The sequence below is a fragment of the Pogonomyrmex barbatus genome, unplaced genomic scaffold (assembly GCF_055798465.1).
Source record: "Pogonomyrmex barbatus isolate J1 unplaced genomic scaffold, ASM5579846v1 scaffold11, whole genome shotgun sequence".
NCBI lineage: Eukaryota > Metazoa > Arthropoda > Insecta > Hymenoptera > Formicidae > Pogonomyrmex > Pogonomyrmex barbatus.
In genome coordinates, this window is record NW_028297107.1 from 5,423,892 (window position 1) to 5,448,059 (window position 24,168).

General features: G+C 37.0%; 5 protein-coding genes across 9 annotated transcripts; 2 read left to right on the forward strand and 3 right to left on the reverse strand.

The window, feature by feature from the left end:
- The first annotated feature begins 324 nt into the window (after positions 1 to 324).
- LOC105426656 (uncharacterized) lies at positions 325 to 4,057 on the forward strand. Its single transcript, XM_011637969.3, has 5 exons — positions 325 to 460; positions 799 to 887; positions 956 to 1,139; positions 1,382 to 1,523; positions 2,244 to 4,057. Exons 1-5 carry the CDS (start codon positions 341 to 343, stop codon positions 2,636 to 2,638), a joined length of 930 nt encoding a protein of 309 aa, XP_011636271.2. The 5' UTR covers positions 325 to 340; the 3' UTR covers positions 2,639 to 4,057.
- LOC105426659 (post-GPI attachment to proteins factor 6) lies at positions 2,885 to 8,383 on the reverse strand. Its single transcript, XM_089071044.1, has 5 exons — positions 8,202 to 8,383; positions 7,786 to 8,069; positions 6,940 to 7,566; positions 5,731 to 6,640; positions 2,885 to 5,231 (listed from the first exon to the last, which is right to left on the reverse strand). Exons 1-5 carry the CDS (start codon positions 8,381 to 8,383, stop codon positions 5,069 to 5,071), a joined length of 2,166 nt encoding a protein of 721 aa, XP_088927170.1. The 3' UTR covers positions 2,885 to 5,068.
- Positions 8,299 to 19,175, reverse strand: twisted (Protein O-mannosyl-transferase 2). 4 transcript variants are annotated; one of them, XR_016138006.1, is made up of 15 exons: positions 17,335 to 17,739; positions 16,893 to 16,976; positions 16,734 to 16,818; positions 16,536 to 16,640; positions 16,303 to 16,411; positions 15,960 to 16,228; positions 15,646 to 15,752; positions 15,254 to 15,446; positions 14,652 to 14,855; positions 14,422 to 14,573; positions 14,234 to 14,322; positions 14,014 to 14,162; positions 13,516 to 13,925; positions 13,182 to 13,344; positions 8,299 to 8,434 (listed from the first exon to the last, which is right to left on the reverse strand). XR_016138006.1 is itself a non-coding variant. In XM_011637978.2 (15 exons), exons 2-15 carry the CDS (start codon positions 17,418 to 17,420, stop codon positions 13,239 to 13,241), a joined length of 2,148 nt encoding a protein of 715 aa, XP_011636280.2. In that variant the 5' UTR covers positions 17,421 to 17,732; positions 19,034 to 19,175; the 3' UTR covers positions 12,944 to 13,238. The 4 variants fall into 4 exon arrangements, 3 of the variants coding, with proteins under 3 accessions (XP_011636280.2, XP_011636281.2, XP_088927172.1); XM_011637978.2 differs by lacking the exon at positions 8,299 to 8,434 and adding an exon at positions 19,034 to 19,175 and having other exon boundaries at positions 12,944 to 13,344; positions 17,335 to 17,732; XM_011637979.3 differs by lacking the exon at positions 8,299 to 8,434 and adding an exon at positions 18,754 to 18,895 and having other exon boundaries at positions 12,944 to 13,344; positions 17,335 to 17,732.
- Positions 19,176 to 19,305: 130 nt separating this feature from the next.
- On the forward strand, positions 19,306 to 22,579 carry Naa80 (N-alpha-acetyltransferase 80). 2 transcript variants are annotated; one of them, XM_025218124.2, is made up of 4 exons: positions 19,306 to 19,447; positions 20,315 to 20,431; positions 20,524 to 20,657; positions 20,817 to 22,579. In XM_025218124.2, the coding sequence occupies exons 2-4, from the start codon at positions 20,322 to 20,324 to the stop codon at positions 21,170 to 21,172; spliced, it is 600 nt and encodes a 199-aa protein (XP_025073909.2). In that variant the 5' UTR covers positions 19,306 to 19,447; positions 20,315 to 20,321; the 3' UTR covers positions 21,173 to 22,579. The 2 variants fall into 2 exon arrangements, with proteins under 2 accessions (XP_025073909.2, XP_025073910.2); XM_025218125.2 differs by lacking the exon at positions 19,306 to 19,447 and adding an exon at positions 19,549 to 19,755.
- On the reverse strand, positions 21,614 to 23,744 carry LOC105426660 (flavin reductase (NADPH)). Its single transcript, XM_011637976.3, has 5 exons — positions 23,520 to 23,744; positions 22,590 to 22,754; positions 22,397 to 22,486; positions 22,080 to 22,211; positions 21,614 to 22,013 (listed from the first exon to the last, which is right to left on the reverse strand). The coding sequence occupies exons 1-5, from the start codon at positions 23,593 to 23,595 to the stop codon at positions 21,868 to 21,870; spliced, it is 609 nt and encodes a 202-aa protein (XP_011636278.2). The 5' UTR covers positions 23,596 to 23,744; the 3' UTR covers positions 21,614 to 21,867.
- Between the last annotated feature and the right edge of the window lie 424 nt (positions 23,745 to 24,168).

The window sequence follows — 24,168 nt, forward strand, 5'->3', positions numbered from 1 at the left end:
GGCAGAAGCCACGATCACCTCAGCGATATTCCGCACAATGTAGTCGCGAAATCTCGGATGTTAAAAGTCAGTGAACGTCTTAAGAGGACATTGTTGGCGGCCGGTCATTATTTCAGCTTCGAAATTTCGAGCGGAGTGACTGGCGATGACGCGGTTGCGGCCATCGCAGAGGAAGAAGGTGAAAGAGACAGCCTTCCTCGCTCGCGACAACGAAGGCGACGACGGGGAGATGTCACGCACCGCGTGTTAACTCACCACGAAGACCTAACAATGAAAGCGAAACCGTAGCTTCAATTATCATCCGCGACTCGTCCTGTTCAGACGACCAAAGCGACTATATATGTCAGAAAGCGAGCACCGCGTAGCCAGTCCAGTGGACACTGAATCGCCATATCTCATTCTGAAACTTAGACCCAGACTTCACATCTCAGAACCCTTCGTTTTGCCCTTCTCTCCGAAGGTATTTATTTTATTTCGTTCACTGTTACATTTGCATTCGCGCAACATACTTCATGTCTTTACTAAATAATTGTTGATGTGTCACAACAAAATTGTTTATCAACAATTTATTTATTTAGAATAAAAAATGTCGGTTTAAACGGACTGAAAAACTAATTTAATTTTTAACAACATTTAAAAGAAATATCTTAAGCTGGTTTTGGAATCTTTTTTAGAAATTAAAAATTTTTTAAAATTAGAATGATCATTAAAATACACAAATATCATTGATATGAAATTATTGATTACTTATTAATATAATATAACTTAACTTATTGCCATGTTTAACTTTCCTTTCAGATGACGTTTCACATCTCGCGAAGTTTAACTGTGGCAGTAAGCTGCTTTGCCATTCTGATTAATTGCAGCCCGAAATTCGATGACGGGGGGTAAGTCTTAAACAAAACGTTTATATCAAATATATTTCTTCACGCAGCGAATTAAATTTGTACAACAGATTTGTGCCGAGTTCCATCAGTTACATGGAAAAGCAGGCGAAAGCGCAGGATCAGGTAGCTATGCCGTCATCTCAAATTAAACAAAACGATGAAACATCGAAACGCGATTCTGAAGTGAATGATATTTCGGATCGCGGCCAAGAGGCGCGATTTGGTTTCACCAATATCGGAGGAACGGGAAGCGTGAGTATTGAATTCGGTTTGACTTCCTCCCTTTTCCGTGCTATAATATATAGATATTCACAGCACACAGAACACAGCGTCACTCTTTTTTTCCCATTTACTGTTTCAATAGTAATTTTCACCAGTTGTTTCAGCCGATATTGTTTGGCTACAATAATTTGGTTACAATAATTAGAATTAATTATTAATTAGACACTCGTTGCGTTTAATTGAGTTTTTACAATTAATTAAATTCAAATCAGGGCTACGGCGTGTCACCTTACGCGCCGGCGAAAATAGATCTTGGAGGACTTCTCTTAGGAGCCATCATAGGCGTGGGCTCGATCCTCATCATCCCAAAGTTGCTCTACATCCTGGGGGGCACTTACGGCGCGTATGCGAGAAGTAAGTCGTTTTATTTGTTATTTATTATTTTAATTAAATCCCGCGCTTTACTTTTTGCATCTTTGCCCCAACAAACTTTAAATTTTATAATTCTTCTTCTCACATCTTTTCCGCGAGATCTTGATTTCTAAATCATTAAATGATTAATCCATTAATTTCCACGTTAAAAATAAGGAATATTATCTGACATCATTTTCCAACTCTGACTTTTAATTTAAAATTTAATCACCAAGACGTTGCATAAAATTGGAAAAAAATTCAAAAGAGCAAAGTTCTCTTTTTCTTTCAATGTTCCTCAAGAAAAAAATTGACTCCAAATTCTACGCGAATATTCTATTCGAAAAGTAATACGTATACGATCGATTGAAATGGTGAAACTTTTCCTATCATCCTCTTTTTCATTCTTCTATCGCTCTCTTTTTGCACGTGACACATATACATAATCTTCTTGGTGTGATCTTCAATAATTTATAATCATTTCCTACAAATTTAAACAAAAATAATTAAGGTTTTTATTTCTTTTTTATTAAGATGTGTTATATATAAAACGTTCCGTCGTCCTCTTTTTCATTTTTATATGACACATATAATCATCTTCTTGATATATAATCTTCAATAATTTGTAATTATTTCCTACAGATTTAAACAAAAATAATCTAAACCAGTATTTCTATTTCTTCTTTATTAAAATGTGTTATATAAAAACATATATATATATAGGTGAGGACAACGGCTTTACTCAGACTCTGACGAGGATCGACGACATCCTGGCCCGTCACGGGATCGACACGACCTCGTGCATGCAACGTGCGGTGTGCACGTATTCGCAGCAAGCGGCGAGCGCGATGGGCGACGAGAACGCGAACGAGAAGGACGAGAGGGCGACGTCCTTCGACAGGATGGTGAACGCGATCACTACCAACCAGGTGTTCCGCACCGCCATGCAGGGCACGGCGATCGAGGAGGCAGTGGAGGCCGGAAGAAGCGGCAGGAGCTGTTCGAGATCGTATCCGCATTGCGGCTTCTCGATGGAGACGATGCTGTCTCTGCTGGCCAACGTCATCGCGATGACAAACGCCCGCGCCGCGATGCCCACCGGCTCTTCGTCGTTATAGCTTATGTAATCTTTGCCCTTCGGAAAAGGCGGAGGGGACAACTATCAAATTAGCATATTAAATCAGGGGAAAAAAGATAAGATAAGCGCGCTTTTAGAAACGACAACTGTATCCATGCGGAAGTTACACGAAGAGACAGGAGAGACGGTTCCGTTAATACTTTAGACGCGTAACACCGGGACACGTAGAATTATTTATCACGAGCGACAGGAGTCTCGGGAGCTTTTGCAGTATTTTAGTTCGACGTTGTACAACGATAGCTTCTTCTTTATTTTTCGTAGAGAGTTACATCTGTATGTGTATATGTATGATTGGTACGCGCGCGCGCGCGTGTGTGTGTGTCTATGTGTGTGTGACTACAAAAGTGAAACCCCCTTGACGAAACCCCCCCATGCACCCTTACGTGCGCTCAGCGTGACACATTCATCTTCTTTCTCTCCTTGGCTACACGTAGAAAATGTTTTATATATATATATATATATATATATATATATGTCTATATATGGCTTTCACATTGAGGAAAAAATAGAATCGACTAGAGTCGCGATACGGTCGCGGCGCATCGCGCTTAACACGTCTCAACAATCAGTACAGGCACTGCCCATGACGATGTATTTTATCTATTTACCTATATGTATATACGCAACACTCTCCCCGAACAATACAGCACGCACACACTGGCGCGGGGATGAATCGGAAAGTAAAGACACGACGGTTTTTCAATTTACTTCTTCCTTTCGGCTTGTCATGGTGCAAGGCAAACTTGAAAGGGTGATTCCGTTTCAAGCTATTTTCTTCCTATCTAAAAGTCAAAAAGTTAAATCGCGTAGTTAAAAACTCTGGACGCGTGGATTACTGTCTTATCTAGAAAGAAGTTAAGAAGCTCTCGCAAATTAGTGCGCAAAAAATTAAGACAATATCCTAAGTCTGTTTCTTTTTTTTTTAAACATGTCCTCTGAGAGACGTGCTCTTCGTAGAAGAATATAATTTCTATATGTAGATACGTCTTGTTAGTTATAAAATATAAGAGACATGTATCTTTACTTTTTCATCCACTTTCGCGTATTATTCTCGGAGCAAGATATTCGTGTGCGAGGTATCGATTCCTAGGAAAAAAAGGACTTGTTTCTTAAAATTACATTTCTACGCTCGCATTGTCGTCGCTAATGCATCAAATGAGGATTAAATTATTTTTATGTTTAATGGGAAGAAAAATAAAAATTTGAAATCTTTTATACAAAAGAAGGGAACAATGAGGAATGTATCTATCGAGCATGCAAAATGCATCTATCACGAAAAAACGATGCTGTCGATACATAATAATTATAAATTAATAGTATTAATTAATAATGTATCGTTAATAAGTGAGAATTCTAAATAATAGAGAACATTCGTGTGAATAAAAAAGCACCACTCGCACGAAGATATTCTTCGATCCTTCATCACTCATTTCCGTCATTTTACGTATCCTAGAATTGGTCCTTGCAAACCAGGATCGTTACGCGACGAAATTAACAATACGTATATGTTCTAAATATTCGTGCGCTCGACGAACTTTTCGGAATGTCATTTTGGAAACATTTTATCGAACAATAGACAATTCTTTATAAAATCTAACGTCAATTTCGATAATAATTAGGATAATTATTCTCTTCCGATATTTTTCGGCTTTCAAACTTCGGTATTTACATTCAATAGAGATTTAATTCTACCGAAAGCTAAGTGAAGAAAATATCCTAATATCGATGTTAGACTTTCTTCAGTTGCTTTAATGCTTATTAAACTGAGCAAGAATCTGCCTTTTAGTATCACGTTGAATTGCGCAGATTCGTAAATATTTCTTTCACGAATGACTTACTTTGATACCTTAATACTGAACTTATGTGTCGCAGCTTATTGCTAAATATTGTTATATTGTGTGTTATTGATAGATCTAGTCATTTCTTTTTGAATTTGTCCTCGGGACGTTCTCATATCTATATACTTCTGATGCTTTTTTAAAAGAATAATATCTCTGATTTACATATAACATGCGCATAGTTGTTACGTTCGATCGATCGGACAACTTTAATACGAAACAGATCACATCTCACAATACAGGCGAGGATAAGACTTCTTCATAAAAAAAAAAGAAAAATAATTTATATTTTAATCTTCTAACTCTATTCTGATTTTCTAACTCTGAAATAAAAATTGAAATAAAAAGTATCATTAAGATATAATAATTTTCAAGGCGGTTTTACGCGAGAATGTAAAGTTTATGATCTTTTTCATATAAAAGCTGTCGATTCCTCATCGATATCTATTTTTTTTATCGTAATAATTTCCCTGATGTATCTCTTTGGTTGTCTATTATCACAACTCTCAGTTTTCGATGATATTTCCGGTCTCGTCGAATCTCTCTTGGACACGCATATAAATATTGGAGTATTACTTCATGTATTTTCGCTTCGGCAAAAGTAGAATGACTCCTATGGCCACGCAGATATGCCACAGACTGTGAACAAGATAATAATTTCTGCGCGTTTGCAGGAACGCGTAACAAACGAGACCCAGAGAGACGAGAAGAACTCCGGCCGGGAAAAAGATGGTCCTTAAAAAAAAAAGAAATACGTTCGACGCGTCGGTATCAACGTTCAGTTTTCCATAAAACAGCAAAAGTATAAAATAAAAAAAAATTTGAGTTGGAGAAATATCGCACAAGAAAATAAAATTTAAAACTCGTTATATAAAATATTCTATTTTTTACTCAATCACTTTTATCATAAGTAGTATTTAGTAATTTATAATTTTTTTATATCTTCTGTTATAATTTAATTTTTTTCAATCTATCATTTTATTACATATTCCTAAATTTTATTTTAATAATAAAAATTAATTTATGGACTTACAATCCATAAGTCAAAAGACATCTTCGATAAAAATTAATTTCATCTTCTGTCATTTTATTACACATTCTTAAATTTGATTTCAATGATAAAATTTTTTTCAATAATAAAAATTAATTTCATTCCTAGATTCTATTTCAATAATAAAAATTTTTTCACTAATAAAAATTAATTATTTCATCCTAACAATTTTTTTTCTCTTACCTGTATGGACGTGAAGGATATCTGATGGTGCGCTTTCTTCTGCATCTGAGTCCCCAAGACAGCCCGATCAGGGCAGACCCGGTGACGGCCGGCAGCAAGAACACCCAGAGCGCCGTGCGGTCCATCTCAGCGCCCATCGCGAGCACGATCGCGCCGGTCACCTGGCAGAAAGCCGTCAAGCGCGGCCCAAACGACGCCATCGCCACCAGGGTCACCCAGATAGCGAGCAGTGCGTTGAAGAAATCACAGAACTGCAACACACTCAGCCGCATGATGCACACGCTGTAGACCTCCTCGCCGGCCTCGCAGGCGTGGTAAAACGTGGAGAAGAACATGACCGCAGCATAGGCGACCGCCTCGGTGAAGTACTCGCGTCGTATCGCCACGTAGACCGAGCCGAGGAAAGCGAAGTTGCTGAAGGTCAGAGCGAGCAGCTGCAGAAGTATGCCGCTGGTGTTGAGGACATACGTATTGTCCGCGCAGTCAAAGCCGCGATAGCCGCCGGTGCAGTGACACGCCGAGAAGACGAAGCCACCGCTCATGTAGTGCATGCACTTGCCGTGGCTGCCGCAACGACCCTCGACGCACGGCGACGATGAGACGATGCTCTCCACCCGGACGGTGGTGCAGCGCGAAAGACAGTCACACCTCTCGCACGCGACGTCACCCTGCAGGCAGGTGCGGCCGCAGGAGCAGGAGTTGTTGCCGGTAACGTTGACGCCGCTGTCGTCGCTCGTCGTCTTTTCCTCTCTTTCGGGGCAGAAGACGCGCAGGCTGACGTACCAGGTGCCTGCCTCCGGGAAAGGCACATGCACGAAGGCGGGCTCGGTTGCGTTCACGTACACGTCCGCCGTCGTTAAGCCGTGCGCACGGACGCAGCCACCGCCCGAGGTAATGTTCGAATAGTACCCTGAAAAATTTTGAAGGACCGAGAAAAATGAGATGACGACACGGCGAAGACTGGAGATTAATACGCATCTTTGTACGCATAAATTTTATATAAAGTATGCGAATCATCTTTTTTTCACTGTTATACATCAAATTGCGAAAAAGAGGATAATACTTCTTATAAAATACTGATACTATGCAAACGGTCGATCTAATTTTATCCTCAAGCTTTGTTCATTGAAGACATTTACAACCTCGTATCTATTTTGATCGCAAGAAAAATTAATCGATTGGAAGGTGGTTTCTAGGACGTGAACCAACCTAAAGAAACGCAGGCGACGAGGACGATGTTCTTCTTGTGCTTCTCCTCCACGTCGACCAGCTTGAAGCCCAGGGTGACCGTGCCGCCGACATCATACACCCGACCGATCTCGAAGCTAAGGACGGAAAGAGCGTCGGACGTCACGTTGAAGGGCTGCGGTTTCGTGTCGTTGCCACGCAGATGTTCGTAGTCGAAGAGGAAAAACTCGGGAAAGGATTTTCTCGACAGCACCACGGATGTTACCTGACCGACTCCGACGAGGCTCGACAGCTGCATTCTCACGTTCGACGCGTTTCCCGATAGTAGGCGAAGAGTCACGTAATGGAAACCGCCTGCATAGGGCTTGAAAGACAACGACGTCGCCGTGGAATTGAGCAAGCCGTCGACGAGATTGTCCTCCGTCGTGACATGGACGGCGATGTTGCAGTTCTCGCCGCAGGACGAGTTCAGAAACAGAATCAGTTCCGCGAGACCGACGTCAGGCACGAGATACTGCACCACCGCCGTGTCGGAAGTCTCGTTCAGCTGCACCTGGTGCTCGATCTCGGGATCCACCAACGACGTCATCGCCGGCATCTCCACGAACATTTCGACGTCCATCACGGTCTCGCAAGACGCGCTGAGACCTGTAAACGACAATTTCTCATTAATCTCAAAGAGTAGATCTGGCTTCTTCTTTACTTACAAATACTAAAAGTTCGTTGCCCGGGAGAATAAGAGATATTTTTTTTATCAAGGATCGTTATGTATCGAATAGTACTATTTACATTTTCTTTAACAAGTATTGAAAAAAATTTATTGAAAAAAAGAAAAGGTTTTTTTTTTTTCTAGAATGTTTCTTCTACCTTGCTGCTTGATCTTTCCTGAGTCAGGATCAGTCCAGGATCGAAAGGCAATCGCGTACCAATCTCCCGCCGACGGAGCCTCTATCTTGATCATATACGAATTGCCGTCACTTTTCATCTCCAGACTGTAATGCCGCCGACGTCTCTTCGCCTCCATCAGCTTCGCGGCCATCTTCGATCCATCGGGACAAACGAACGGCAGACTGGCGGATTTTAAATGCAATGAAACATTGAGCGGGGCGCATTTACCTATCCCGCCAGTCTTCTCTTCTTTCGCCATAAATCTGAAGTACGAGTAGTGCGTCTTATAGAGAAGATAGAAGGAAAAATTGGAAGAAAATGGATGTATTGACAATGCGTTAGAGATAGGAAAATCTCGAGGAAAATCCGGCAAATTTTTCTTTCTCGATACGTACGTGAAGGCGACCGCGACGGTGCGTTCGGGCACATTGAAGTGGATGATCGAGATGTGACGATAGGCGTAGTAATCCACCAGGATGTTGCTCGGTTGTTGGGCGATCTTCTCCAACTTGCCGCACAGTCCGTGCTGAGCCGCAAGTGTCCATGCCAGCAATATGGCTAAAGCGTTTTCTCGCATATTCCGACGTCTTGCTGCATAAGGAAGGTGTCCGTCCGGTGCGGAAAGTTGCTGCGAGAGAAGAAATACAATTCGTAACGAGGAAATGCAAAACACACCGCGCGATCGAAAGGCGAATCGGCAGTTCTTTCGCACGTAAAATGAATAACCAGGAAATATTCTCGTTTATATAAGAGAGCCAAGAATTCTTTTTTAATTATGAATTGTATTTGTCTCAAAGGCTTACGTGGCTGTACATACTTTTTGCATATTTATTTTTACGACAGAATAACATAAAAACGTTCGATAAAAACGGTAGCGTTAGGTGAATCACTTCACCGCGTTCAATATCTCCGTGTAAAATTTTTAAACAAGTGCTCCGCACAAGAAAAAGATATTTTATCAATTCTTATCAGCGTTCGAGTATCATCAGCGAAATCGATATCGCGACTATGGTACTGCGAATCATCGATAGCAGCGAAAATTAAAAGGTTCATAGTAACTATCTTCAATTATATATGGACTCTTTTTGCTCGATCTCTCTCTCTCTCTCTCTCTCTCTCTCTCTCTCTCTCTCTCTCTCTCTCTCTCTCTCTCTCTCTCTCTCTATTGTTATTCTCGTTACACGATCATTTCGCTTTATCGTCACATTGCGATGCCTCAGGAGACTCGCCATGACATAAGTGTTTCTCCCTAACTACCCAATAAACACCAAGTAGCGTTACCTCAATATTATAGTTTCCTACTCAACAATGCAAATGCTACGTGTCCAACACGTGTTACACTTCTATTGTTGTTCAATGGTCGTCAGACTGGGAAGTTACAGCATTAATATAATTTCAGCCGTTAGTTGATACTTATCAGAGATCTATTTCAAGATTCTGAAGTAGCTCTGATGTCCGATGACATTTTTATTTCCATCATTTCCACCATATCATTCTGATATCGAGTTTTCTATCAATATAACCACAGCCAGGAAGTATCTTCTCGCATTTTTGCCGGATAAAAGTATTTTCTCGCGCTTCGAGGAATAATCCAATAGTAGCTTCGTATAGGAAAAAACTCGAGACGTGTGTGATTTCCACGAGACTGTTCAATCACGGCTCGCGCGAGGCTTTTCTTCATGCTCGTGCCGAAGTAATCACGTCCGACAGTCTTCTCCGTGCCTAATGGATAAATTTTATGTAACTCATTTAACAGATTGAAGAAGCAGCAGATCCGTACGATATGCACGGTCAAGTAGGTCAGATTCCATCGTTAATTCACACTTCCTGCGGCCCGCAGCGCAAGAAGCGACCGGCTGCCCGCACGCTTATCATCGAAGAAACGCATGAATGACGTTAATGTTGGACGTCACGAACGATTTCTTTCAGCCTCGTTGTTCTCGAGTTTATGTCGACACATTAGCGACGAAATGAATCCCCTTCCACAACATGGAAAAATTTCCGCGATTTAATTATAGCGTTAGACGGTGGAAAATTAAAGTCGAGGGATTACGAAGACCTCAATTTAAAGTTATGAAAAATCGATAGATTTAATAAATTTCGAAAAAAAAGAGAGGGGAAACGAAAGCTGCTGTCGCCTGTGCGCGATCGGCGAATTATTTATCGTAAGACATTATTTAATTACACGTGCTAGCTACACGTATATGATGTGTAAAATAAAAAATTATTTTTCCTCTCGTAGAAAGGTTTATTTGTGAAAATGTTTATGTCAACTTGATTATAAAGATTTAACAAGAAACTTAATGGAAGAGCTATGTATCGATCAAATTTACATAAATGAAACATTCGAATCGAATTATAGCGCAACGCGAGAGAGCGCGTAATGTGTTTGCAGATAACAAAGCCAGACCTTCTCGTCGAAAATATCGCGTGACCCGTAATTGTTGTGCTCGATAAGAAAACGTATCGATAAACCATCCGACAAATACGGGGGGGGCTGCACTGACGTGTAGAGGGCCCGGTTAAAGGAACCGCGAAACAGCAGCCGTGTATATATCACGGATTAATTAGCCTGAGCTGTCCAAGGCACGATGCTATTGAATAAAACATTGACGATTGATTTCCGATATTGCAAAAATCGGGGATCGGATACCGATAAAATCCGCTATCTTGCTTGTTTTAGGATAATATGACTAACAACGGCCTACAATTATACGCCCACGCAAAGAGAGATGCCGTGAGAGCATCATGAATTCGGAAGATCGAAGGTACGTTTTTCAAACAAACGCAAATTGTTCAATTGCTACTTTCAATCAACCATTGTTTAAAGTTTAAAGGGAAATTAAATATAACATATATGAGATAGAGGAAGTTGTGAGATGAAAGTTGATTTTGAGAGGAAAGTTTTCATCCCTGAAATTTAATTCTTGATGCTTAAAGTTGATAGGTGATTTTAAAAACTTAAAACTTTTCCTCATATACATAAGATTTATATTTAAAAAAAAAAAAATATATATATATATAATTAAGATCATTTGAATTATTTATTAAAATTATTTTTTTTCTTCATGTATTTTGTCATATTTTAATTTTCAATCGTAAAGCGAAATTGAATCTCGAGCTTAAAATAACTTCAAATTACTATTTATTATTATTATTCAAGAAAGTCCAAATATAAATTTTTTTATTTTTTATTTTAATTATTGAAATTTAATTCCTAGTATTCAAAATCACAAAAACATTTCAAAAAATTTTCCTAACTTCTTTTTCAATCATACTGATCTTTACGATAAGAAGATAATCGATATTATTTATTTTGTCTCTATATGTATACGCTTTCTCATATTTTAATCTACAATCGTGAAACAAGATCGAATCTAATCTGAAGATTAGAATAACGCTGAAATCAGAGTGATTAAAATTTAGGCTTACCTTTCCACGAAGCGCAATTGAATTTCCCTAAAAAAAAAAAAAAAAAAAAAAAAAAAAATTTAAGAACGCGCGAGCTTACAATCGAGACACAAAACTTATCACAGACAAACCCCACGATTTTTCTTTTTTTTTTTTTTCTTATCCTAACAACAGCAATTGTGTACACAACGTCGAAGCTTTGCTCCACTCGTTCCTCGTGCACGAAGACACTCTCAGCGCATCGACGCGACGCAACGTCTCGCGCAGTCGTCGTCGTGACGCTCCGCCGCGAGATCCGCGAGGGGAAGGAAGAGCACCGAGCACGGGGTCCGACGGGTAAGATCCCGCCACCGAGGAGATACCACCGAGACACCAGCCGCGACGCGATCCCAGCAACAAGTGATTTCCGCAGTAATCGCGATCGCGGTCGTACTGTTTAAACGGAAGTAAAGCGGCTCGTATATCTCCCCGTATCTTTTCGGCGCGAGCCGAGCTGATAAATTCCGTCCAGTGATTTCGCCTATCCCTACCTATTTTCGCGAGCCCGCAATATGTCGGGCACGAGCGGCCGCCGGCGCACCGGTGATTGTGGCATCCGCTGGTCCACCGCGACGCTGGACACCGTTCACGTCCGTCACGACTCTCTCTCGCGGCGGACCACCGGCGCGGGGAAGCGCGCACTGACCGAGTATCCGAGAGCGCGTCTCACCCTGTCCCTCGCTGTCGTCGTCATCGGCGGCGGCGGCGGCGGTGGAGCGGCAGCGGAGGCGGTCCCGCGAGGGACGATGCGATACGCGTGCGTCCCCCGATGTGTCACTTCCTTATCGCTGGTAGCAAAAGCTCGCACACGCGCGGTAGCTTTCGAACGCGGAGCTTTTAAATACAGTTGAGTTTTCCGACGCGCGCGGCTGTCAGACTTGAAGCTTCGCAGAAAAAAATCTTCAGGTTTGAAGAAGCTCTGAGGGTGAAATCATCGAGTTTGAAATCGTTCATTGCGAAACTTTCTCGAGGCTTTCTTCTTGTTTTAACGTTTAATTTTCAAATTACACTCCAGCTTTTCTCTCGAGCTTTTCAAACATAATTTTCTCGATCTTGAATTTATCTCTCTGCGGTAAAAACGTATACTTTACTGAAACAAGAAACCCAATATTGCCTATCTATTAACAACCTACGCACTGTCGTCATCGATAAAAAAAGCACACGCATATATGCACACACATATTTCGTCTAGGACGCTATGATGTATATGGTCACTTCTTAGCGATCATATCAGTTTTTCTTGATCTACATATCTCCTCCAATTCACAATCGACATCGGATTAAATTTCGGTGAATTACAATGTTCGTTTTAAAACGAAGTTGTATAGAGATAACCCGAGATAACATGTGTTGCTTTCGTGGCTTTACGGCAAACTACATGGCCGAAATTGAGCATGATGGAAGTTTAACGTATATCTATGTGTGTGTTCTGTATACATAACCATATTAACGTTATGACGTATTACGATACGAATGATATACTGCACTTAGAATGATGTTATCGTTAGGGGACAAATTGAGCACAATACGAGTGTTACAAGACGATCTGACGGCAATACCAAAAAATATAATACATGCTGAAATATAATATTTTTTTTAGGAACGTTCGCAAACTCTTGGAAGAAATCGTAAAGGAAATCTAATTTTCAACAGAAAAATTGTGACATGGCTGGAATATGCAACTGCGTTTTTACTATTAAAACATTTTAATATTGCACGAACAGATTGTAAAAAGTATAAATTGTAAATATAAATCGCTATATAATTTGTAAAAAATATGTCATATAATGTTAAATATATAATATTTGTAAAAAATATAAATAATATAAATAAGAGAGCATTTTCCAGTATTTCAATTAAAGATTGAAGTTGGTATTTTTAGTAGCACATAAAATGTACTGCTAAAATATACTTGTTTTAATTACATTGCGAAAAAAGTGTACTGCATAAAATACTTTGAGTTGCATCGGTTAAATCAGACTTCAAAATTCCCAAGATTCCATCCACCGTAAAGAGTGCATCGAACTATCGGGATCCATGGCGGACGGACCGTCCATCCCGTAAGCCAATGGCGAAAAAAGATAAAAACTGCAATTTAATAAAAAAAAATTAATAAATATATCTTTGAATAATATTTATTTTTAATAGTTTTTTATGAAAAAATTCAGATCCAATTGAATAATTTTAATTTCCAAAAATACATATTACATAGAATTATTTTGTTGTAAGATTAGAATTTGAGTGACAGGCAATCTTTACCTGTACGTGATGCCAGAGATTACAGTTCCCAGAGTTACATGATAAATTGTATTTCCCACTTTGCCAGGAAACAGTAACAAGAGATTCTCGATAATGTGATTCAATGTAATTCCGGTTAGCATGGAACTGTATAGCAATGCCGGGAAATAATGATGGAAGTAAAGTACCCTAGTCATCGCCCAGAACGGCACGTAATGTAGAATCCATCCGAGAAAAAGCCACTTGCCGGCATGCGTTATCTTATTTCGCTGCTCGAACACAATGGCATCGTCGTCGCAGCCACGTTGTTCGCGCACGGAAGCGTACACATAAAGAATTATAAATATTATAAGGAAGACTATATTGCCCCACCAAATGATGGGATTACCGAGTAGATATATCCTTTGATTGTTTCCGGAGAAAAATTGTCCCTGCAGAGAAAGAAATTTCTTTCATGACTCATCCCATAAATCGACGGTATTATGTTAACAAGGGATTTTGTACAAATCGATAGTCTACCCTGTAATTTATTGGCCATTGCCACGGTCGCGAGGACACTTCTCCTTCCTTCACTTTTAAATCCGAGTTGCCTTGCAGCATCACAGCATGTGATTCTAGGAATCTGTCAAGGAATCCGGGCGCGTATACCCGGAAGCTGACATTTGGCACTAATAAAAAAGGAAAGTACATCGTTTTCAATTGCTGATAATAAATTCGAAAACTTATATCGCTCGCTTACATTTGGTGTATTGATTGTCTTCGATATTCCATAATGCGTTCTTATCTCTCATGTTGGGATTGCAAGAAACTTCTTGTTGACTGTATCCCCTGCGCAAATTGAAAATTGATCGTATAACAGAAAGTTAATTTCAAACTGAGAATGCAACGAAAGAATAAAAGTAAAATTCACGTGATTTCTATTGATACCATTTCGGCAGCGTTTTTCCACTACACGTTAATACGCAATGATGAAGGTAGTGTACGAATTTTAATTTACTCGTCACCGTCTCCACTACATCGCCGTCTCTTCCGTTCGTTATTAATATTTTCCAGACATCGTTAGCGTCGCCTGTACCATTCTGAAAAAGAAAGATATTTCATGAAGGAATGCGAGCAACGTCCAGAATCACTTTACCTCTCCGTTGGAATCACCTTACCTCTCCATATCCGGTAACTTGGTAATGTTTTTTCGATATCGGCGCGATCTCCTTATGCGAGTGTAAATTTCGTCTTGTGATAACATGCTCTAAACGTATAAGATCACCGTGTTTAACCAATTCCGGCTCCGATGGTATCACATCCGTATCGAATTTCTTCACAAGCCACAGATTATTATCGTCCTTGTGGGAATAAGTCGTGATCTGTAATCAGACATATTAATTAGCGACACCAAAAAGTTTTGTTTCACTTATGTTAATTTTTAAAACCAACGTAGATTAACTTTGATCTCAATTTAGTTTTTCCTTTTTACCTCTTTCTAGTTCTAGAGAAAGATAATGAGTAAATTAAACTAAAATTGAAGTTAATTTGCATTGACATAAATGGATATTACATATTATTAATGCACATCCACTTATTCTATTGTTATTTTTTGGTTTCTTTTTGATTAAAATAAGATATTGTTTATTTTAGTAATAGTTTAATAATAATTAACATAAATTTATCAAGCATTTATTTTACATTTATTTTATATTTTTATATATATTTTGTATTCTTTATGTTTATGCTTTATAATTAAAATATCTATATGTATAACAACCTGTTGCTGTCTAGCGCCGACTCCCTCGGGATACAAATGCCAGTGGGAATGTAAGTAACCGCCACCTGTGCGATGATTTTTTAACGTAATGGTGGCACCGTATGCTAATTGCCGTGGCATCGTCGCGTTATATAACGAATTCCCGCGTAATAGCGATTGAAATTCGGAACTGTAGAAGCCATCGCCACTTCCGCTAAATAAAACACCGTCCATTTGTAAATCAATCGTTAACACTTCAACCATGTATTTGTAATTTATATGTGTTATACAGGGTGTTCTAAGAAATAGGGAAAAATTGATGCCGAGTTTATGAAAATATTCGACATTAATAAAAATGCAACCGCAAGACAGAGAACACCCTATATATTGACGCAATTAATAATAATTCTTACCTTTTATTCAAAACGGAAAGATGAATATAAAAAAATAGCATGTAAAGTAAAATCGGTAATAGGATGAGACAAAAGCATCTTGCTAACAAATGTTTCCCCACATAAGACTGCAAAAAGCAAAATCGAAATTGTTCTTTGGAAACTTAATCTACTCTATTTCTTACTATTAAATTAATAGCATCACACATCAGCAAAATCATATTTTAATTAGCTCATCAAGTGTCAACATTAATGCCAGTTAACAAGAATACAAAGCGATACATTACTGACGATGTTAAAAGCCTTACATCGAATTTTTATTGTAATATACTTACAATAGGCTTGGACAGATCGCCCAGTTCTCGCCAAAGTTCGTACGCAGTGTAAAGCCCTACGAGCAGGACGACAAAGAGTCCGACAAATTTCACGCCGATCGTGCACGCAAGCGAAGCTCCAGTGAACGACAACCACAACCACCAGGATCTCGTGAACGGCTGAGTCTGGAGTGACGCTACACGTACCATGCCCCACGTTGCACACATCATAAAACACAACAATATGGGATCCAGGAGGATATATTGATTTAACGTTAACAGCCCTACATCTGCGACAGAAGAACAAATTATTACATTAATCCTCGAGACTTAATATTATTTATATCTTAAGAATAATTTTTACCACACAAGATGAGTGAGGCAGCAAGCGCGGAAGCACGAATTGATTTGGTAAGATCCCATACAGTAAGGTACGATAAAGGAACAGTGGTTGCACCCAGAAATGTACAAAACTAAAATAAGAAATGTTTTTTATAAAATTTTTAATTCCGCTTTAATATTTTTTTAATTAATTCTATGAATTGTTTGATAGATTGTTTGTTTTATTTTAATTAAAAAAGTGCTCAGTTAACTTACAATTCTCATGCCAATGTAATTAACATTTTCGAATTTATCTCCTGGTTTCTCAAAGGCAAATGTTCCATCATAGCCAGTCATATATCCGGACAGAGCAATGAGCATCTAAAGTAGAAAGATAAAATATTTTTCAATGTCATAACATTTGTTTTTTCTGTACACAAAAATTTAGTAAAAAATTATTTACAAGAAATCTACCTTTCCCAATGGTGGGTGCACATCAAAGAAAAATGTTCTGTTTATGTACCAACTACCCATTTTACCAAAGTGTGTTTCGTCCCAACTAAAACCCAAAATTTTTTCTCTTGAACTAATAGAGTATAAATAAGACTGATATAAATTTTTCATCTCTCTTACCATACATGTTGAGGTTCTGTGACTTTGTAAAATCTGGTAATTAAGGTAAGCACAATTATACCTCCGAACATAAGCCACCAATCCCTGTACCATAAAAACAGATTGCAATTACATTGTAATTAATTATCTATTTCTCATTAATTTATTATATCAAAGAACAATATTTTAATATTTTTTAATTATTGTTAATAAAGAATATTTTTTAAGAAAGGGCTAAGATATAAGATACAACTTTGAACGTTGTTTGAAATAAAATTGTCTTACCGAAAGGAAAATATTTGATATCTCTCTTAGTTTAATAATTTTCATTCATTCTAATAAGAAACAAATAATTTGTTGAGAAGCAACAAAATCGTGACGTGATTTTAAATATTTTAAATTAAAACATAATATAAAATCAATTTAATTACAATAATTCTGATTAAATTATAATTTTTCGTACATTGTGTTCTTTTCCTTTTCCTTCGCTTCCAGAGTTGCATTTTTTGATTTGCAAGTAGTCTCTCGAGTACCGCTAATGCTTTTCATGCTTTGCTCCGTTATTCACTCCGTAAATCGTCAGGAGATATATCGTTTCATTTGTATTAAAACAATCGTAAATAATTAATAACGGACGGCCAAGTGTACGATAGACTAACTTATATTAAAATGACAAACTTGTACATGTCTTGTATGTGTACAAGTACCAAATATCCAATATGCTTTGCTATACAACACGTCAAACAGCTTCTGTCTTCCTTCTCTTTTTTTTTTTCTTTCTTTTGGTAAGTAGGTTAGTTTCCAGGCTGTCCACCACTGATCGCCGATCGATGACGAAGATTCACAAGAGTCAACAAGTGTCTATAAAAAAAAGTGGAATTATCGGAGAAAAAATTCTTATACAGATCTTCGTTTAATTAAATACAAGATCGTTGAATTCAGTGTGTACATAATATACAATCATTTGACAAGTTTTAATATATAAAGTAATAGATTTTTGAAGTCTGTTTAGGGAATTGTTAGGTCTGATGACACATATGGTTTGTTTTTTGTAGCTAAACTAATGTATTCGCTGTATTTAAAGTGAAATAGACATATATTTGAAGTTTGATAAAAGCGAGATAGAAAGTTAGTTTAGTGCAGCACATTGCAAAAACAGAAAACAAACCTATGATGAGGGAGAGTTGGCGTCGATAAGTTAGAAGATGATAATTTAATGATAATTTAAAACTGTATATATACCATACTCTCCGCTTTAATTAATTAAAAACACAAATTGTTTTCCTTTTAATTTAAAATAGATGATAGCTTGTGATTTAAGAAATTATACTTTTTTCATTCCTTTTATTTTTTGGATTGAAATTCAAATATCAAAAAATTAATTCGAAATTAAAAGAACAGGAGCGACGATTTTCCTTCTCCGAATATTTTCTACGCGTGAAAATGCACAAATTATAGAATTTACAAAATTACAGAAAAATCAGAGAGGCAGAGCATTAGATTTATCTAATAAACTAATAAATTAATTACATTGTAGGCTAATTGTTTAAAATTTTAACAGTCATAACGTTGATCACGCGACTCCCGTAAGATCGTCGGTATTTAAGTGTCTCGTCGGTGATGCACGACATGTCACGTGCGTCACGTCACGTGCGCGAGAATGCGGACCACGGATCCACAAATAGAATGGAGGTTACGGGAGGAAATGGGACATCTACAATGTCGAAAGAAAAGGGTCGTTTCCCCTTTTTTTCCTCGTCAGAGCGAACATTTATAGACTCGGTCACGGGCGAGTTGTCATTGTGTCTCTCGTCCACGCTGTCACGTGGACGGAATTTTTCCATCGAGAATTCCTAAATCTGACACTACCTTATTGGATTACCTTTTTATCTCGAACGTTGTAAAATTTATATTTTTCGTATTGATGGAATCTTTGATGACCTATTGACGACTACGGAATATTAATTAAAACATGTCTTTTTTTTAATAGTATAAGCTAACCTGTTTAAAAAAATCCTTTCCTAGTTTAAAAAAAAAAACTAAAAGCATTCTTGCAGCTGTTATTCACATTATTTATACTGTCATAGAGTAAATTAAGCACTGTATATTGTAGATAAAAATTTGATACAAGATAAAAAAAGCAATCCACCAAAAGAACTCACGAAAAGAAACTGGATGATGTAGGAATTTTTTTAACGTCCACATTTAATTCTTTAATTAATATGCTGTTCCTAAACCCTAAGATGGCCTGGACAGCTACGGAAACGGTGATGCTCGCCAAGAAACGCGAAACGCAGGGATCCCGAGAAATCCGAGAAGACGAAAACAAAAACCTAAACACGCAGATGAGAGAGGCGCGGTTGCGCGCCTCGTTATGGACGTCGTAATCGCAGTCAGTCGCCGCGTTATGCGGCATAACGCGGTGGGGATAAAACCCGAAATATCATCCCGAGGCGGAAAATGATGAGGCTCTGCGCCGGTTATCGTCATCGTCACCAAAGGGTACAACTGTGCTGTGTCGTGCGCCAAACGCGCGGAAACGAATTCTCAACCTCTACCTCCCGTTGAGAAGTACGGTAAGGACACCCTCTTCACCGTCCTGCCTCTCCCTCTCCCTAGTGATCGGTTCACGTTCTGCTCCGGCTCCGTTTCGCAATCACTTGTCAGTAGCACCTGAAGATGCAACACGACAGTTTGACAGGCTCCGCGATATTCTGCTGCAATTCCATGTATACGTGTATTCATGACTGTACACACATTCATGTTTAAGATATATAAATAGATATATATGTAAGGCAAGAGAAAACGCACTTATGTCAGACTTGAATATAAACCTTGATTAAAAAAGATAAGACGGAAGATAATAAGATATGCGTTGATTAAGGTTTGTAGATCCACGGATGTTCGCACTTCATTGTACCACAAGCTTCTGTGTTTTTGCATGTAGTATATATTTTTAGGTATGACAGATGGATACGAGTATGTTAAACGAAATTCGATTAAGTAGGATGAAGCTATAGATATCTTGGTTTATGGGTTTTCTATTGTAACAAGTATATAATCAAAAGAAGAGATTTTTATTTTTTACTCAAAAGACCAATTTTCCAATCAAAATTTTTAAAGTAACTTTAATAGTTTCTTTAATCTTTTTAATCTTTCTTTTAATTTGAAGATTAGAATAAACATCAAGATTGAAATTAATGGATATTGGTAGAAATGAATATAAAAAGTGTAAAATATAAAAGTACAATAGAGAATTATATGATAATAAAATAAAATATTTATATATTAATGAGGCTTATAAAAAGATTTAGATTAATTGTGTTTATACAAGAAAATATATATTATTAATAGGAAATTCAATAGAAAGACTATATATAATCTTGATAATTTACATATATGAATATTTTAAAGACTTCTTCAGAAGATTTCTTTAATTGCAGGCAAGATATGACGGATGATGCTAAGTACGTAGTGATACCTCTTCACCATCGGCCTGATTTGATCAAAGACTGTTGTAAGTTACTTAATTCTGAATGGCCTCGAAGCGAAACTGCACGGTGTGTTATTTTTCTCCTTGGTCTCAAAAAATGATCTGAAAAGGTAACAAAGATGTACATTAACTAACAGTTTTTATGTCATTATATTGTAGAATGAAATCTCTAAACGTATCCTGCGACAGTTTTCCCACATGTTTAGTTTTGATTAATGACAAGGACAGGGTTCTTGGACATTGTAAAATATCTCTGGTGGCTAAGTCAAAAGTTAGTTGCTTCATTGAGTCTGGTAAGTAGAAACAAAATGAGTATCTCTGCTTTAGTATACGTGTATACGATAATAGGATAAACAAATGGCTTAATCGATTTAAAGCACATGGAAATAAGTTAAATATGTTATGATAAACGTATATGTAACCAAAGATGTTATATATCTGCAATGTTTTAGTTGTAATCGACTATCGATATAGATCTCAAGGATTAGGATCTAGATTGTTACGCGGCGTGGAGGAATACGTCGCGAGAAGGGGCCTGAAGAACATCTATTTAAAAACAGATGGTCAGGAGGTGTTTTACTACAAGAACGGATATAAGGTGTGCGATCCGTTCAAAGCATATGGCATTAATGACATCATAATCGCCAGTCCACCACTCGGCAGAACCAAATTCAAGGAACGAAATAGCGATCAATCCGCAGGACAACCGCTACCGCCGCCGCCACCTCCGATGCCGTCATTTCAATTGTCAAAGTTTTTCGACATGAGAATGTTATCCCAAAAGACGCACATGGTAAAGAAATTGTGATACTAGTATTACATTTAAATTTCATTTTTTATGCATTTTTTGCATGAATCGAGGCCAACGAACGTTCACGTCGATTAAAATTAGACTTAAAAGAAAAGAAATGAATAGTACTACTAAGTAAAATTAAACGAGAGCAGACTAGAATAATATTTAGCATATCGCGCTTTAAAAAGGATTTAAGCCCTCTTGTTTAGGAAATCATATTCATTAGTACATATCGATTATGTAAATAATTTTTAGGAACATGAAATCATTCACGAATGAATGTGCATTTGATTTTTCTGTCGCATGATGTGATTGAAATGCTAAATACTTCAAATTCTGTGCTTACTATAAGTTAAAAAATAGAATTATTTTTTTTAACTTTATAATATAGCTATTTTTATAATTTTAATTTATGAAGAATTAATAGGCAGGTTTATCATCAGCTTGTTAGTACAATTTTTCTCGTCAAACTATATTTATTTATTTCTTTATCTGTTTATCTGAAATATTCTTTATCTGTTTGTTGTCTTCCAGCAACAAAACCTAATGCGCTTAATATACTCATTTTCCATCCAGCTCGTACAATTCGAGTCAATTACATAAATGTTAATCTTATTGAACGTGATAACAATTTACATAAATATACATATCTATTTTTTCATTAGAAAAAAATGCACGCATCTTATTTACATATCCCTACATATTCCTCCTCATGATGTGGTCGCAATGCCGCAAACTTTTTGATAATAATCGGGATTATCGAGACATTCGACAAGGAACGCTCCCAAATCGTGTTTGGAGATTGCCCGTCCAGGTGAAGAATCGAACGTAATAGTGTACTTGGACTTTGGTGTGTCTGGAAAGCATAAAACTCATGAAAATTCTCGAGAATGCATCGTTATTTGACATCATCTATGCATACCTGCAATGTGTGGAGGCAATATTGCTACCCACTTTAAACCACTCATTTTGATCATATCAAACATGCGCTGATGATCTGCGTTCAAGTCCTTGAATATAGTAGGCACTGCTTCAGGTTTGTAGAATAAAAACGCTGAAAATTTAGGTAGTAATAGATATCAGTGGAGAAACATAAAATTAACTAGAAATTCCAAATATATCAGATATTTTTCTCTTCAACTAATCTTGTGCAAAATTATACATAGAACATTTCTAGTATAATTAATAGTTTTAGAATATATATTCAGAATCTTTGTTTTTATAATATATTATAGTTACCAGATAGACATACAGAGATCCGCTCAACATTATGTGCTTTCATGGCGTCTATTATATTTTTCAAACCTTGAGATAGCACCGTAGTTGGGTCTTAAAATAGTATAAAATAAATAAATGCAGCAGATAATTATAAAACAACAAGAAGTATACATGTATATAAATTAAAAAAGATATATCAATATATGCTACTTACTCAAGTCATTTCTAGTTCCAAGTGCTACCACGACAGCATCTCTATCAGCTACTGCATCTGCAACCTGTTTTGCATTGATAACATCTCCAACGACTGATTCAACATTATTTTTAATATCATCAGGAATTTTGGCCTTATCTCTCACGAAAGCTCTTACATCCAGACCTAAATAACAGATAAAAACAATCAAAATACTGATCATGACACATTGCAGATAAAAAATTAATGTTATGCAAAATTACAAAAACCGTATATACAATTCATATATTACATATATGACGTATATTCATATATTACAAAATATTTATTTTGAATACGAAAAGGAATATTAATTGTCATTTTATTCTGTTTAGTCATGATTTTAATCAATTGTATTTTATTGTATCATTCTAAACATTCCAATTTTATTTCTTAAAGAAACTGATTAGCTATTTAATAATTATAAAATTTTACACTGGTCACGAATATATATATATTTTTATATTTTTGCAACAAATGTAAACATATTCCACAATTAAGGACGTTTAGAATTTGCTATTAAACAAAATTATTTATCTCATAAAACATCATTGATAGATTCATAGATCATTATCTAATTTCAAAATAAATATGCATAATTTGCTATCTTACAAATTCCAAATTATTAATTGAATCAATTACATTGATCTTTCTAAATCTTCATTATCAAATTACAAAACGAAAAACTGAAACAAAATTCGTTTTTTTGTAGCTGAACTTTTTGTTTCTTGTCTCCTTTTCTCCTTTTCTCTCTAACGTTCAATCATATATTTGTTTCATTCTAAGCAGACGACATAACGTAGTACAAAGAATGGAACTTACGCGAACAACTTGCGGCGTTATTAGAATCAAACTTAAAAAAAAAATGCGTAATAGGCAAGCATGAATGAAGAAGCGTGATCGGGAATTTACCATTTTCCACAGCAGCTCTCAAGGAGCAGAGACCCGTGTTCCCCGTTGCTCCGAATATCACAACTCGCTTTCCCATCTCGTGCCAATCTACGATGTGCGTTATCGCGTTGCCGCGCGATTATATCTGTTTTGCCCAGGCGAGTAATGACGAATCATTTTCCTTTTTTTTCGCGAGCGCCGGGGAGAGTAGATGACGTCACGAGCGGACAAGCGAGCGAGCGCGCTAATTGCATTGATAACGATATGATAGCACACAAATTGTTTTTTTCGTAGTATCGTTCGTTTATTTACGATACTGATTTATCGGATAATAAATTCACATTTGCCCAATTACGTGCCATGTTTTTTTCAGACGCACCGTTCAGACACTGCTGAAATATTAAAAATATATATTACTTTGTATTTTTTATTATTAATTAATTTATTTTATTTTATTATTAATTTACTCATTAATGAAATATTTTTTAAATATATATGATAATTTTATGTCAAAATAATTTTCTTTTATTCTTCTTTCATTTAAATTATACTTTTTGTATTTAAAACGAGATAGATGAAAAATGCAACAAATTTAATTACTAAGAACAAATTTTATGTTCTTAATTATAAAATTTTATTAGTTTGCATTAGCTTATGTTAGTTAATATAA

Excerpts from the sequence above, each read along its gene's own strand:
- LOC105426656 (XM_011637969.3), top strand. The coding sequence starts at position 341 with ATGTCAGAAAGCGAGCACCGCGTAGCCAGTCCAGTGGACACTGAATCG. Across the intron at positions 461-798 it reads TTTTGCCCTTCTCTCCGAAG|ATGACGTTTCACATCTCGCG; the intron begins GTATTTATTTTA and ends CTTTCCTTTCAG. Across the intron at positions 1,140-1,381 it reads ATATCGGAGGAACGGGAAGC|GGCTACGGCGTGTCACCTTA; the intron begins GTGAGTATTGAA and ends AATTCAAATCAG.
- twisted (XM_011637978.2), bottom strand. The coding sequence starts at position 17,420 with ATGAAAAGCATTAGCGGTACTCGAGAGACTACTTGCAAATCAAAAAAT. Across the intron at positions 16,977-17,334 it reads GAAAAGGAAAAGAACACAAT|GGATTGGTGGCTTATGTTCG; the intron begins GTACGAAAAATT and ends TTTATGGTACAG. Across the intron at positions 16,229-16,302 it reads TGCCTCACTCATCTTGTGTG|ATGTAGGGCTGTTAACGTTA; the intron begins GTAAAAATTATT and ends CTTCTGTCGCAG.
- Naa80 (XM_025218124.2), top strand. The coding sequence starts at position 20,322 with ATGACGGATGATGCTAAGTACGTAGTGATACCTCTTCACCATCGGCCT. Across the intron at positions 20,432-20,523 it reads CCTCGAAGCGAAACTGCACG|AATGAAATCTCTAAACGTAT; the intron begins GTGTGTTATTTT and ends ATTATATTGTAG. Across the intron at positions 20,658-20,816 it reads TAGTTGCTTCATTGAGTCTG|TTGTAATCGACTATCGATAT; the intron begins GTAAGTAGAAAC and ends GCAATGTTTTAG.
- LOC105426660 (XM_011637976.3), bottom strand. The coding sequence starts at position 23,595 with ATGGGAAAGCGAGTTGTGATATTCGGAGCAACGGGGAACACGGGTCTC. Across the intron at positions 22,755-23,519 it reads GAGAGCTGCTGTGGAAAATG|GTCTGGATGTAAGAGCTTTC; the intron begins GTAAATTCCCGA and ends TCTGTTATTTAG. Across the intron at positions 22,212-22,396 it reads GATCTCTGTATGTCTATCTG|CGTTTTTATTCTACAAACCT; the intron begins GTAACTATAATA and ends CTAAATTTTCAG.
- LOC105426659 (XM_089071044.1), bottom strand. The coding sequence starts at position 8,383 with ATGCGAGAAAACGCTTTAGCCATATTGCTGGCATGGACACTTGCGGCT. Across the intron at positions 7,567-7,785 it reads AGGAAAGATCAAGCAGCAAG|GTCTCAGCGCGTCTTGCGAG; the intron begins GTAGAAGAAACA and ends TGTCGTTTACAG. Across the intron at positions 5,232-5,730 it reads TATCCTTCACGTCCATACAG|GACCATCTTTTTCCCGGCCG; the intron begins GTAAGAGAAAAA and ends TTTTTTTTTAAG.